The 14,036-nt window shown below is 41.3% G+C and overlaps 1 protein-coding gene across 8 annotated transcripts in view; it reads right to left on the bottom strand.

Moving 5' to 3' along the window:
- The window catches only part of RORA (RAR related orphan receptor A), a 516,409-nt gene that overhangs the window by 11,364 nt on the left and 491,009 nt on the right, over positions 1–14,036 (bottom strand). For 7 of the 8 annotated variants that reach the window (XM_068204187.1, XM_068204184.1, XM_068204183.1 and 4 more), the window contains 7 exons: positions 10,030–10,171; positions 7,973–8,368; positions 5,058–5,179; positions 3,706–3,838; positions 2,935–3,042; positions 1,472–1,582; positions 93–205 (listed from right to left, as the gene is read on the bottom strand). In XM_068204187.1, the coding sequence (XP_068060288.1) occupies positions 93–205; positions 1,472–1,582; positions 2,935–3,042; positions 3,706–3,838; positions 5,058–5,179; positions 7,973–8,368; positions 10,030–10,171 (1,125 nt within the window). The remainder of the gene's footprint in view (positions 1–92; positions 206–1,471; positions 1,583–2,934; positions 3,043–3,705; positions 3,839–5,057; positions 5,180–7,972; positions 8,369–10,029; positions 10,172–14,036) is intronic. The other variant, XM_068204188.1, reaches the window with a different exon arrangement.

Consider the following 14,036-nt stretch of genomic DNA (forward strand, 5'->3'; position numbering starts at 1 on the left):
TAGCTGCGTATGAGCTTTTACCCCATAATCAGGGCAATGCTCAGATGAAGACACTTTCACAGTCCTGTGACATGGCACAGGATTACTCTTACCTTTGTTAGAATTCCATCTTCTCGGTGGTTCTTCTGTAGGACGTGCTGAAGTGCTAGCTGGATCTTCTGCTGGAGTTTTTCAATTTTTACTTTCTCTTGAAGCCATGAGCGATCTGAATATAAATGGAGTTAAAACCTCTAGTAATGCACACATGAATCACAGCACACCAGGAAGTACTAAGTCTGTTACAGATTCCTTTGTCCTGTTTGCAACCTTCCTTCCAGTTGTGATATACTTTCATATAGAAAATGGGCTTCAAAATTAATAGGTTTTGAAATATATTTATTACGTGCACTTAAAGTTACTTTTATAAAACCCTTATTTAGGAGAATGTAATGCATCTGAGTAAGATCTATTATTCATATGCTAAGAAAATCTGTAAAATGCAGGGTGTTAAATGAGGCTAGCAACGTTTTACTGGGAAACAAATAGAACATATAATGAACAACTAGTTGGAGAGGATCTTCTTGCTAAGATCTTACAGAACTTACAGAAAACCAACAAAACTTACACATCTTACAGTGACTGACAGAAAAATCAGATGCAAAGATTCAGCTATTAAAAAAAAAAAGCAACTGAACTTCCTGGCAGAAAAACAGTATTAGCTGCCACCTTCCTGGTGTGACAGAACTGTAGGGCTCTGTAGCTTGCTAGCACACTTCCTGTCGGGCAACAGCATGAGAACATATTTATGATAGACTCAATAAACCCACCACTGCTAACAGAAATTTCCATCACCACTCCTGAGTCCACTATGCTGCAGTCTGAGCTCACAGTTTCCTTCCTCAGGTGTCAGGCCAGGCACAAAGTGACTTTCTGCTCCAGTACCTCGTTCCACCTGACCTAAGAAGCCTTTCCAGGACCTGGAGCACACTATGCACACTCACCTGTGATTGATAACTTATTTTAGCCACAGGCATGGCAGACCCAGGCTGACTTCTGGGGTGACTTGGATGTCTTGAACCACAATTCTCAGTGTCCCCAGTCACACTAAAATGGCAATGCTGGAAATTTTGTTGTGCTGCAGCCGCAAGCTTATACACATGAAAAGCTGGCTATGTGAATTCAGTAACTGCCTGTCTCACCAGGATTGGCTCATGAGTCTCACTCAAATGCATTTAAGCCTTTGCAAAGAAGCTGAGTCCTCAACAAGGGGAAAATGTGGAAAATAAGGGCTTAGATTAGGATTTTCAATTTAACAAATTGGTTCCTAAATTCATAGTTTTAATGTGTTTATTAAAATTAAAACTATGGTGAGGAGACACTCAAAAAGGTGGTATTTCCATAGTGTCTGAGAATTGTAACATTATCATTAAAAAGGTCTCAAAATAAAAACAACCCCTACCAAATAAATCTAGAGGAAATCTTCATCTCTTACCTGCTGACATTAAAACAAATGCAGAAAACAAAGCTATCTCATCTTCTGTCAGGTGCATAGAACATAAACTTTTTCCAAATTCAAAGACAAAGCTAATGAAGTCTTCACAACCTGCCAAAAAAAGGGTAAGCTCTTGTTACACTGTTTAAAACTACTTCAGTGCTACAGAGTTATTGATTTACTCTGATGGAGATGAGAATAGATGTAAAACACTTCATAGGTGGTCTTCTCCCTTAAGGACTGTGAAGTGATGGCAGTGAGATCTCACTCATCCTTGAGGGTATTACTCCACTCTCACAAGTTCCCAGCTCCCACATCCTGGCAGCCAAGATTCTGAAAGTTTTGCACACTGTATCTTTTCTACATTGGGTTCTCAAGGGGTAAATATGGATAAATCTCAAGCCATTTATTTTCAAGCTCAACATTGTTCTTTGCTTCTGTTCTAAATGGAACTTCGTCATGTCAGTGTGGACTGAAGAAATTCTGATTTTAAGATTATTGAGCACACAGAGTGGGGGAAGAGAGGCACACAAGGGACATGCAAGAAGCAGAGGGAGAAGCCAAGGTCTGACTGAATATGGTTCATGCAGAAGAGGAACTCTGTCTCCTTCCATCCAGTCTCTTGCTCACACAGGTGTTATTCAGGTTACTGCTGCTGTCACACATGCAGGTACAGTCTAAAGTGAGCCCTGCTCTGAAGAGCATCACAACCTCAGAGAAGAGGATTTCCTCAGCCTCCCCAGCCTAAACTTCTAGATACAGCTGGTAACACATCCAAGTTGTATTTCCTTAGAACCCAGAGTTGTTTGTGCTCTGACCTTGTACCTTGAGGTGTTTTAGAAAGGCAGAGAATACTTCAGTAATTGTCCACCATTCTCCACTGATGTATTTTTACTGCCTCCAAAGTGGCTTACAGCCCAAATCTATACCCAGTGAATAGATCCTTTTAATATTAGCAAAAATACGTGGGAAAAAATTCAAAATTGTATGTAGTTTACTTTAAAAAAATGATTTACAGTACTTTACCAGCAAATAACCGGATTTAGCAGATTTTAAAACACCATCAACATCTTCAAAGCAGTAACATCAGTATGTCCCAAATTAACTTAAAACCTGCTGCCTTTTACAACAGGATATATGAAATGTTATATTAGATATGGGCTTCTCAACAAGTGAGTCCAAACTGCTCTACCCTAATCAAAATGCTGAACTTCAGCACTAACAGTCCTTTACTGCACAGAGTTAAGCTGTTTTACCTCCTGAAATCAGCTTGGCCTCAAACAGAGCCAGCATGGCAGCTTACAAAACAGCAGCTTGAGCTCCACAACTCTTATTTGAATACTATAGACTGATTTTTAAAGGCAGCTGTTTCCCCTTGCTTTTCCACCTTATTATTTTTATTCTGTGTTTTTTTGGGTTTTTTTTGTTTTTTTTTAAAGACACAACACTTCACATTTCCTTACCTAAGGACTTGAAAACCTCTGGGCTAGCATACTTGCCATCAAAGTAGACTGTGTTGTTCTGGGAGTCAAAGGCACGGCACATTCTGATGAACACAACCTCTAAAGACCCTAAAACAGAAACAACGCATGTTTGACTAAGGAAGGAGAGCCTTCAGTTGCAAAGAGCAAGTGAGGATTTAATAACAATGCTCTGCATTCACTGTCAGTTAGTAGAGTAGTAAGTTGCTGTGGTGTAACAGAGCATAGTTTGGTTTGCTGGCAGAATTACAAGAATTCCCATAAACCCTTTTAGAAGTTTTCGCTAAAGCAACTTAGCTAATGCTAATAAACTCAGTGATTTCTTTTAGACTAATGAAGTCTCTGAAGCCAAAGCAGCTCATTTATATATATGTTCACCAGGCCTTAACAGCTTGGTCCAGTATTTGTAACCTGAATTACTCCTAAAATATCTTGCATAGAACAATTTGGATTTTTACCTTGAAATATTCACTATTAGCAATTAAAAAAAAAAAAAAAGTCCAATTTTTACATCTTAACGCACTCACTGGTCCCTTTATCCATAATGAAAATTTAATAGATAGACTTGAACTCCTTCTCCCCACAATAACTAAGATGATGCAACTTCAAAGACAGAAAATTTGCAAGGTTTTCCATTATTTAATTTTAAATGATCATTGTACTGCGTATGAATATATATGAATGCAACCACTGTATGTAACACCTTTCTCAAGCAAAACTAATAGAAGCAGACCTTAAAGCTGACCCACATACCTGCTTTTAAAAGCACAATTTGATCATTTTGACACAGTTCCATAAAGCCATCAATGCGTTTGGCAAATTCCACTACATACTGTATAGCTTCTGTTATTTTGACTGCGCATAACTGCCACATTACCTCCCTTTGCTGTTTGAGAGAGAAGAGAAATTCCAAAATTACTAACCAAGCTTTGGAAAGATCATTGTCAGAAAGCAAAACCGAGCTAAAGAAAACCAAAACCAACAAAATGGAGTGAGTTCTTTCCAACACTCCCGGCTACAGTCTGCTTATAAGACAAGGGGAATTGACCTCAAAACCAGAGCCTCATGTGGATGAGTCACAATGCAACCATGGAAGACTTCTTCAGTCATGTCAGAAGAGATCCACCTTGGAGTACTTTTATCATAAGCCAAAAATGTCCAATTGTAATGATTTTGGTCATTTCAGTGGGAACTTTATTCACTGTATGAAAATAAAATGCCAATTTACACCAGAAAGGCATGATCATATTTTTCCTATCACCTTCTCTATTTTGTACTGAATGAAAATTATCAACCTAGCTCATCTTCAGAAGCATACAAAGATGTCCATATATGAAAATCATCTTTATAATAACATAAAGAAGACGTGCAAGTAGTGAGTTTTTCCAGTGTTAATAATAATGCAGAATGAAATCACCTAAAGTAGAAAAAATTATACTCCTAAAGGTTAAATATTTTTCAGTGGAAATGAAAAATACATTCAAAGAACAGTGTGCTTCAGCAGTGCTTCCCAAGGCCATTTTTCAAAAGTAGCCAATTGGTAGCAGCTTGTGGATGGAAGGCATGTTGGAAATAACATTGATTAGACCTTACAACACCCTGCTGGCATAGCAGCACTGTGCTGCTGCTCCACAGGTAAAACCCAAACACCGAGGGACAAGTGGAGCATGAATCAGGATTACAGCGACCCCGGAAGGCTGGAAGTCTGATGGAGCTCTGTGTTTATAAACTCAAACAGAAACACAGCATGTAACATCACAAACTTGGTGGCTTTGGCTTTTGTTGTTCTTGATCCAGGACGTTACAATTTACAAGAAGAAAAGAACACGCCAATTAGGATTGAAAAAATTCCTATTATTTTCCATCCTTCTTTATCACAGACAGATTTTAGGGGAATGACTTTGCCTTTTCCTATACCTGTAAAATGCAAATGATATCCTGACCATCTTGCTGTTTTTGATTCTAGTGTATTATGTTTTTTAAAACACACAAAAATACACATTCCTGATAGTAAGGAGAAAGCAGTGAAAAAGTGAATTTTGCAGTGTGTTACGGGAATACCATGCTATAAAGAAACCGTGCCGTAGCTTGGCATGCTTTTATACCTTGTTCTGATAGTTCTCAATTTCTTCCTGCAGAAAAGTTTGCCATGTTATCTGCTGTAACTCCTCTCTCAAGTACTGGCAAGTTTCCATGTGTGACTTGGAAATATTCTGTGCAAGATGTTCTAAAAGAAAGAGCAGAAAGCGACACGCGTTAGAAATGCAAAGCTATACCTTCAGACACGAGAAAAGCTCGTATATTCCAGATGCAGCAGGGGGAGGGGAGAGGGTGAGCCGAGAGAGACAAGCGCTTTGGTTTGAGTTTCCCCGGAGCCGGCTTCGGGAAGCGCAGCCATTTAACGCCCGGGCGCAGGACGCGGCCGTGCCCGCAGCCGCCGGCAGAGGGCGCCGGTGACCCAAAGGTGGGGACCAGCGGCAAAGCGGTGACAAAGGGGGACACGGCCACCTCTGGGGCACACCCGTCACCGGGCCCCGAGGTTCCCCGTGGAGCACAGCCGCAGGAGACTGCGGGAAGAAGCGGGGTGATGGACCCCGCGAGCGAGGGCACACAGCTGTCCGGGGCAGGGCCGTGCTGAACGCAGGACACTGTCAGGGCCAGGACCCAACAGCACTGCCAGCCAGGCAGAGCCGCCAGTGCCAACGCTTTCCAACAGGGAAATGCAGTTACCGCCTGTCTAGCGTTCTCTCAAGCAGGACTCTGGTTCCATCAGGCTGCCTGGGAGGGAAAAGTGTCGTGGTTTTTTTTTTCTACTCTCATATAATTTAAAAATTATCAGGAAAATGCATCTATTAGAGAACCCAGATGATTAAGATAACACACTAAAAAATCCCTAACACTAGGGGTTGTTTTCCTTCAGCTTTAGAGTAGTCACCTAGTTTACTACACATGATTTTAAATTTCCATGCAATGTTTTAATTCCAAATAAAATTATTTTCTGCTACTATACTTGACTAAAAGATGCATAAGGCAGATTTACATTTATTAACAAAACCTGGTTCCATTAGGAACACTTTCAAAAGCCTGAATAGAATTTAGATACTCTAGTTCCACTTTTATTTAACTTCCTTTTTCCTACCCTGACCCTTCAGGTGGGCATGTTCTCCAGTTTTAGCATGTGACAAGTAGAGGCCTGGGGACTTGTCTTACACAATTCTGCTTTGTTTGGCCACTGAAAATGAAGGCTCAAACCAAAGAGGAATGGTGGTCACTACAACATGGAGGTATTCCGAGGGACTGCAGTACTGGGTCTTCTATGGAACTGGCTTTGTTTGGTAAAGATCAAACCCAGCTCTTCACAACCTGAACTGCTGGAACAATGTCTGTCAGCAGTGTGATTAAGATACTACCTGAAAAGTCTTTAACATACACATGAAGTAAAAGCACATGTGCTGCCTGGGCAATCAGTAAGGTAGAACAGAACATAATTTATACTTTGTCTCCATAGCTTTGATACGTTTCAGAGCAATTTTTTTTTTTTTAACAAGTGTGTAGTTAAAACACTTGTTCTCGGTAGCAGCAGCTGACAGCATGATCCCTGTGCCCTTGCAGGATGCAGGAGGTGAAATATTCCCATGTTATTCACAAACCTCCACCTCGCTTCGGGACTGTACACACCTAAATATTTTCATTGAACAGCCACACCTTTCTAAATTGAAACCTTCGTCTGGCAGACAAACATTCTTCAAACATTGTTCAGTAATGTTAATGCTGGGCACCCAAATCATGCTGTGCAGGGTTTAAATGAAGCACTATGTAAATAAAGGTAAGCAGCAGGACAAACTTTGTTAGGCCAGTGCTCCAAACTGAACACTGGGCCTACAAAGGAAAAACCCTATTTTTTTTCCCTCTGAGTTTAATGTATATCTTTTTAATACCTTCCATGAGAAAATCAGCAATCATTTCACTGAGACAAAGCTGGTAGTGTTGCCTTTGTCCTGACATTTTCTTCTTTTTACCTATCTGAAATTATTTGAACTGATGCCAGACAGAATATTTTGGCTGTCAGGACAAATTATATTGTAGAGAACAGCATTCTGCAACATAAGGACATTAAAAAACAAGCTTCTCTTGACTTCCTCTCTGCAAAACTTCTCAAAAGAACATAAAATAAACTACACGAAATTTTAATACGGAATACCTGATTTTTAAACTATTTTTCAGTTTTCATAATAAAATAATTAGAAAAAATGTTGCTTCAGCAGGTTTTAAGAATACATTTTAAATGCCTGGCTGCTTACATAAGTAATGGAATCATGAAAGCACTTCTTTAATGTCCTGTTCCAATTTGTTTATAACCAGTTCACACAGCACACTCTAACTCCAGTCTCAGCTGTTGACTAATCATACTTGTGGAATTCAGCCCTAGTGTAACCATTAAGGGAAAAGTTTAAAATAAAATGTGCTAATTAATGCAGTTATTATAAGGCTCTTAGAGAAATTATCAAACTTGCTACATTCAAAAATGTCCTTCAGTATCTCTGGCTAGATCCTCTTCAATAAGTCACAAGAACTGCCCTCAGATTAGCCCAGTGCTTTTCTCAGGTAAAGAGCAGAAGAAAATCAGCATCATCACTTTTTGTCAGTATTGAGGTAATGAAAAAGGAGATAAATTGTTAAAAAATAATCTGCAAAGAAAGAAATGTCTGGTCTGTTTTCTCAACACTAAAAATTAGCTTCTTAATCAGTATTCCAAGGGTTCTATTGCAAGGACTGAAAGCAAAAGCAACACTGGTAGCACTGATCAGCCACAGTCCCCTGGGAGCTTTATCCAGAGCAGTAAGGAGGTCCCCGTGTGCCCTGAGATCAGGGTATTTACTGTGCACTTCACACAAGAACGCCCATCCATGCCCACAGCTCTACTGAAGCAGCATTCTCACTATCACCTGGCTACATGTGCCACTTTAATCCAAAGGGTACTGTTAATACAATTACAATGGAAGCTTTTCTCTCTCATTACCTAATTCTGCCATGGACACAGTTGGAGAGGTCTCCCCATTTGTAAAAGAACAATAAGGGAAGAAGCCCGATGCTGGTGTGTAGTCACATATTGGTTCTGGTTTGATTCCATTAATATCAAGACCCGACTGATCTGGAGAAGGCTGTATGTCTAAGTAGAAGCTGCTAACTGCAGAGTCTGCTTTGCTACCTTCAGGGGTATGCCCATCAATGTAATTACTGAGGTCGTCATGTAGCTCTGTTAACCCATTGGTGGTGATATTGTATGTTGGTGTGAGTGGTTCTGCCTCTCCTGGCTGCTGCTGGTGATCCCGCTGCTGCTGCTGCATTCGGTGTTTCTGCACCTCGGCGTACAGGCTGTCCCTCTGCTTTTTTGACATTCGACCAAACTTTACAGCTGAAATACAGACACACAAGAGATTACATCTCTACACATCCACCACCACCTTTTCATTGTGAGTCTTTCAACATTACATGGAAGGATAGAGCACAAACCCCAAATCTGCAGGATGGGCAGACCTAAGAACCACTTCTCAGTTACAGGTACACAGCTGCAGCACCTGCTCTTTAACAGACTGTCTTGACATGCCACTGAAATGGACCACTAGAAGTCACTGGTTTAGCTTAATTCATTGACTTTCCGCTTCTGTACTGGAAAGATTTTCTCTTGTATGTCCGTTGAGGTTCACAGATGCATCTCTTCAGCATTCAAACCCTACCTAGAATAGCAGAAGCTAAACCAGAACACACTGGCCTGAGACAACTGTGCAGTTCCAATCAGCTGTACATTCATGCTGTGGAATGAACCTAGAGTGTGGTGCCGACATGTGGGGTCTCTCTGTGTATCAACAGCAAGCTTTACTGGGACTGGGACTAAAGCATGTGGGAAGAAGCACCAAACCTGCCTTCAGTGCCTCTGTGGCAGGCAAAAATGTTAAGTAGATGAGTAATTGTTAAACCAATGTGTGTGTGCACACAAGTGCACGTGTGTGTCTCCACAACACAACTACAACTTTGAGGAGCATTAGCTGTAAGCCAGCAGCAACTGGTTTATAGCATCCAGGGAATTCCCAAGGATGCAGCATGGGATTTCAAGGACCTATATCAGCTCTAAAAGCTTCATCCTTTGGAAAGGTGACTACTGCCTTCTGCTTTTCTACAGGAAAGCAAACATTTTGGAGGAACTAGTCATTACATGATCAACTGTTTCAGGTTTTTAGTCTCATGGCCAATAAAAAAAAAATAAAGACAATGTAATTCAAGAAGTAAATGTAATCTGGGAACAATCTCCTTGATCAGGCCTCATGTACCTAGAGTAATGTGTATGTATTTGTAGAACATGCAGCGGTAAAGACTGAGTCAGATCTTCAAATGGTAACTGGTGGCAGCTCCATTCCATCTGTGGGGGAGGCGTGCAAGTCTCAGCTGCAAAGCCAGTTCTGACTGAATTACATAAGCAACTGTTTGGCAGAGGAGGGCTTTCGTCACTACTCGAGCTGCAATTTTGAGCTTAATATTTAACAGCACTGGAACATCTTTTCTTCAGAATTCTATCTTTGAAAAAACACTGCATTATTTTTTTCTTTGCATTTTTCCATTATTCATTATACACATATTTAACTTCAGTCGATACTGGGAAGCAGCTCTGATTTGTACCCATGCACCAGGCAGTGCTACTTGCAACTACAGGAGGTCACTTAATCTGGAATGAATATATAGAGGAGGTATTAACATGAGACTAAAATACTGCATCTTCAAGGAAATGATAAGAAACAAAGCTCTTAACTGGGAACTATAATAGGTAAGTAGGAAAAAAGATAAATCCAAGAACTTTGTACATGCCCTGATTTATATATATTTGAGTATACAGCAGCATCGAAAAACATACAGCATATAACAGAGAAAAATATGAAGCAACACCTGAAACTCACGTGATGATCTCAGCTATCAGGCCAATGCACAGTTAGCATGTAAATGCTATGTTTTTTGGTTGACCATCCATCATACCACACGTTATGTTAGTTTTTGGCAGCCAGGCCCTGAGCTAGCAGTGCTTACCATCCCGAGACATCCCCACGGCAAGGCATTTCTGTAAGCGACAGTGCTGGCAGCGGTTCCGGCTGGTCCGGTCGATCAGACAGTTCTTCTGCCGAGGACACGAGTACGTGGCATTGCTCTGCTGACTCCTCCTGAAAAAGCCCTGCCATGCCATAGCAAAACACAAGTCAAGGAGCTGTTAACTGATGGAGCAAAGAAAGACTCAGAAAGGTAGTGTACTTAGCAGAGAAGAAGTCCAAGCGCTCTGTAGTCAACTAAAGGACGTTAAAACTAAAGGTTTTGTTGTTTATTTTCCTCTCCTAGAAATAAACAAGAAATTAGCAAGAAATGGTTCATTAAAAAAGCATTGTAACACATAAAGGAATTACACTTTTTATTCACTGATTTTACAGATCCCATATTACATATGGTTCACCAGCTCTTTCCAAATGAGATAAAACTAATTATAGACCTTGATTTCTTATCTTTCCTGGGTTGGCATAGTTCTCCAAAATAGGGAGGATTCAACAGCTACCACCCTGTTCTGCTCTCTGGAGTGACAGTGGCAGGCTCTGATGTTCAGCCTCACTCGTGTGTGTATGTGTTTAAAAAGAAACAGCACAATGCTGAACAGTTTCTCCTACAAAGATTAATTCCTTAACATGTTTTTTATAGACTCACAGAATCATTAAGATTGGAAAAACCTTTAAGATCATAAAGTCCAAACATTATCCCAACACCACTGTGTTCACCACTAAACCCCAACTGCCACATCCACATGCTTTTCTAAACACTTCCAGGGATTGTGATGCCACCATTTCCATGGACAGCCTAATCCAATGCCTGCCCAGCCTTTCAGTGAATTTTTTTTTTTCCTAATATCCAACTGAAACTTGCCCTGCCACAACATGAGGCCATTTCCTTTTGTCCTGTTGCTGGCTCCGTGGGAGAAGAGCCTGACCCCCACCTGGCTCCATCTTCCTATCAGGGAGTTGTAGAAAGCAAGAAGGTCACACCTGAGCCTCCTCTTCTCCAGATTAAATAACCTCAGCACCTTCAGCTGCTCCTTAACAGACTTAAATCCAGTAACAGACTTGTGCTCCAGACCCTTGCCCTGCTCTGCTGCCTCCCTCTGGACACACTCCAGCCCCTCAGTGTCACTTGTCATGAGGGGCCCAAAACTAGACACAGCACCTGAGGTGCCTCACTAGTGCCCAGGACAGAGGGATGGTCACTGCACTGGTGCTGCTGTCACCTATTGCTGCTATTGTGTGAGTTAGTTTGATGCTGACAGCCCAGGTTTTGTTCAACTCTGTGCAGGATTTGGATTCTTAAGGAGGGGAAAAGCTAAAACATGTTTTATGTAAGATCGCTTTCCTGAGTAACCCCATCTCCAAAGAAAGCTGGAGCTGGGAGGTTCCGCACAGCTACAACTTTATTGTCTCCTCCAGAGAGATGCATGTCATTAACCACTCTGCAGCTGTTTGCTTTGAAGTCCGTTTCATGCTTTTGCCACAGACTGCCCAAACATAAGCTGCTGTGTGTGTGTAATACCTACTTCACAAGGATTCTGCATAGATGTAGTCATTCTAAAGAGGCATTTGAGAGCAGTGAGCACACTATTTTAGTTTTACGTTGCCACATAATGGATTAATTAACAGTGCTGCAAAGAAAATAGCTCCTTGGAAAGGCTGGGCACCTTTTAATTAAAGCTGGACTTTTACCAATTTGTTATTTACTCAAAGGTTTCATGCTAGAGTCCCTCAGCACATGCACAGATACTTGGTGAAGCAAACACAGGAAGGACTTCTGCATGACAAGTCTCAAGCAGACAAGTAGTTCCATACAAACTGGCTGCAGACAGAAACATGGCAAAACACTGAGACAAAGCTCCTGCTCAGTCTTAGCAGGAAGACACCAGTCTTTGTTGACTACACTCCTTTTATTAAAGCCTTACTAGGGAAACATAGAATATTAAAAAAAAAAAAAAAAAAGAAAGAAAGAAACTGAAGATGCTGTCTTTAATCCTGTTTTCCTGTACATAATTTCTTACCCTTTTTTTCTGGTCTTTCTTTCTATATGACTGAACTTTGAACCACTTTTTTCATGTTCGTCAATAGATGATTGTCACGAAGACTAAGTATTGCACATATTGACTTCCAATTGAATGCATTTCACCCTATAATAATAATTCAACCTGAAATACCATGGAAATATCTGCTGTTCTAACATCACAAGTGATCCCTCTAGAGAAACCAACGTAAGTAGATAGATTAATTTCCAGTTCTGGGAGTACTGTCAGTGGAGCCTGTCACTCCAGTGTTCACCACTAAACTCCAAGTGCAATGCCATTCACCAGAAAAACAGGATTAGGGATTGAGCTGACCAGTGACTGGTCAAGGTTCTGCATCAGTCCCTGAAAATTTGAGTTCTCCCAAGCACTCTTCTAGTTACACTGAATGACATGCTCATACATGACCTGCATGAAACCTTCTGCCACCTCTGAGATTCTGCAAGTCAGCCTAAACAATATGTGAAACCAACATGTCCCAATAACCTCAAGGATCCATATGTTTTCCTTTAGCTGAGATATATATATATATATATACACACACCCCTCGATTCTAAATTGCCACTTCGGCATATTTTATTAAGAATAGCCTTGTCAAGCAGAGGATTATTTTTAGTATTATAATGGGGAAAATACTGGCCTTCTTCCTTTTCCAGATTTTCCCTAGAGACACAGCTGCTCAATACATTTTAGTGTACAATATATCAGCTAAGTTACAGCTTGAAGCTAAATTTCCAGTAGAGCAGAAATGCCTGAACCCAGGCCTTTAAAAGCACTTGCACTTTACAAACCAGAGATACAGCAGAATGCTTTTAAAAACAAACCCAAGAAAACATCAGCAGTAGGTAAAAGAAAGAAGAAACCTTGCCACAAACTTCAAAAACTAATGTAAACTTGTCCAGAGCTCAGAAACACAGGTGTTTTGAGACTTGGGAGTGAATTGACAATGAAGGTCAAGTGAGGATTTTTTGTTCTATGGTGCTGTCATTTACTTGTGAGTTTTGTAAGCTTTTGGTGGTCCTTGGGCTTTCACATCACTGTAAGACACAAGGGGAAGCCCCTATTACAGGAGCCTTCTGTAAGTACCTACAGTTTCTTTCTAGGCTTTTTCTCTCCTTTATTAAAAGGAGAACACTCTATTGTGTTGTTCTATTCCCTCTCTTTTGCCAGAGGCACAGAGCTGGCTATAATTTTTCCACCAGGAAGGAGGAGATGGATGCATCCTTGGCACACGTGTATATGTTCAAGCCTTATGCAAGCCAGCCCAGGCCACATGCTTTTTATTGCATGCATGTTTACAACCACTGTTTCATGTGACCTGATGGGCCAAGGCAGAGCCACCCCTCCCGACCAAGCACAGAGACAAAGCTGGTGCTGCACTGAAGCAGCCCCGGTGCTGGAGCACTCTGGTCCATGGCACTCTTGGGCCAAGTCTCGGCCCCTCCTGATGTCAGCACGAAGATCCAGCCCCAGCCACTGAGCTCTGCACATTGCCTTTTCCTGCAGATGGATGCTCTTGGTGCCAGAAGAAGAGCAGGGCACGGAACAAGCCGCAGCTTGGTCCCTGTGTTTCAGACTCCTATTTATACCAACACAATCTATGGGTGTTCGTTCGCTGCCACAAAATCAGGTTTGGGGAAAAAAGTGCACAGGAACTTTTCATCTGCAAGTCAGTTGGAATAACAACTTGTTCAAAATGGACTTTGAAATGTAAATAGCCGTTTTTGCCAAGTCTATTAATAGTTTCAGTGACTCCTCTGCTCAGCAGCTCAGCACTGGAGATGTTGGTGTCTGAGCCAGTTGTGCTTCCCTCGTGTCCCAAATGGCACCGCACACGCTCCCTCTGCACCGCGCACGGGCTGAAACGCTGAGCTCATGTTTGGTCTTTTGACAAATTTTCATTTAATGAATTGATTCCTACAGTTCATTAACATACCCACTTCCACTTCTGTATACA

This window comes from Anomalospiza imberbis, chromosome 13, assembly GCF_031753505.1.
Source record: "Anomalospiza imberbis isolate Cuckoo-Finch-1a 21T00152 chromosome 13, ASM3175350v1, whole genome shotgun sequence".
Lineage (NCBI taxonomy): Eukaryota > Metazoa > Chordata > Aves > Passeriformes > Viduidae > Anomalospiza > Anomalospiza imberbis.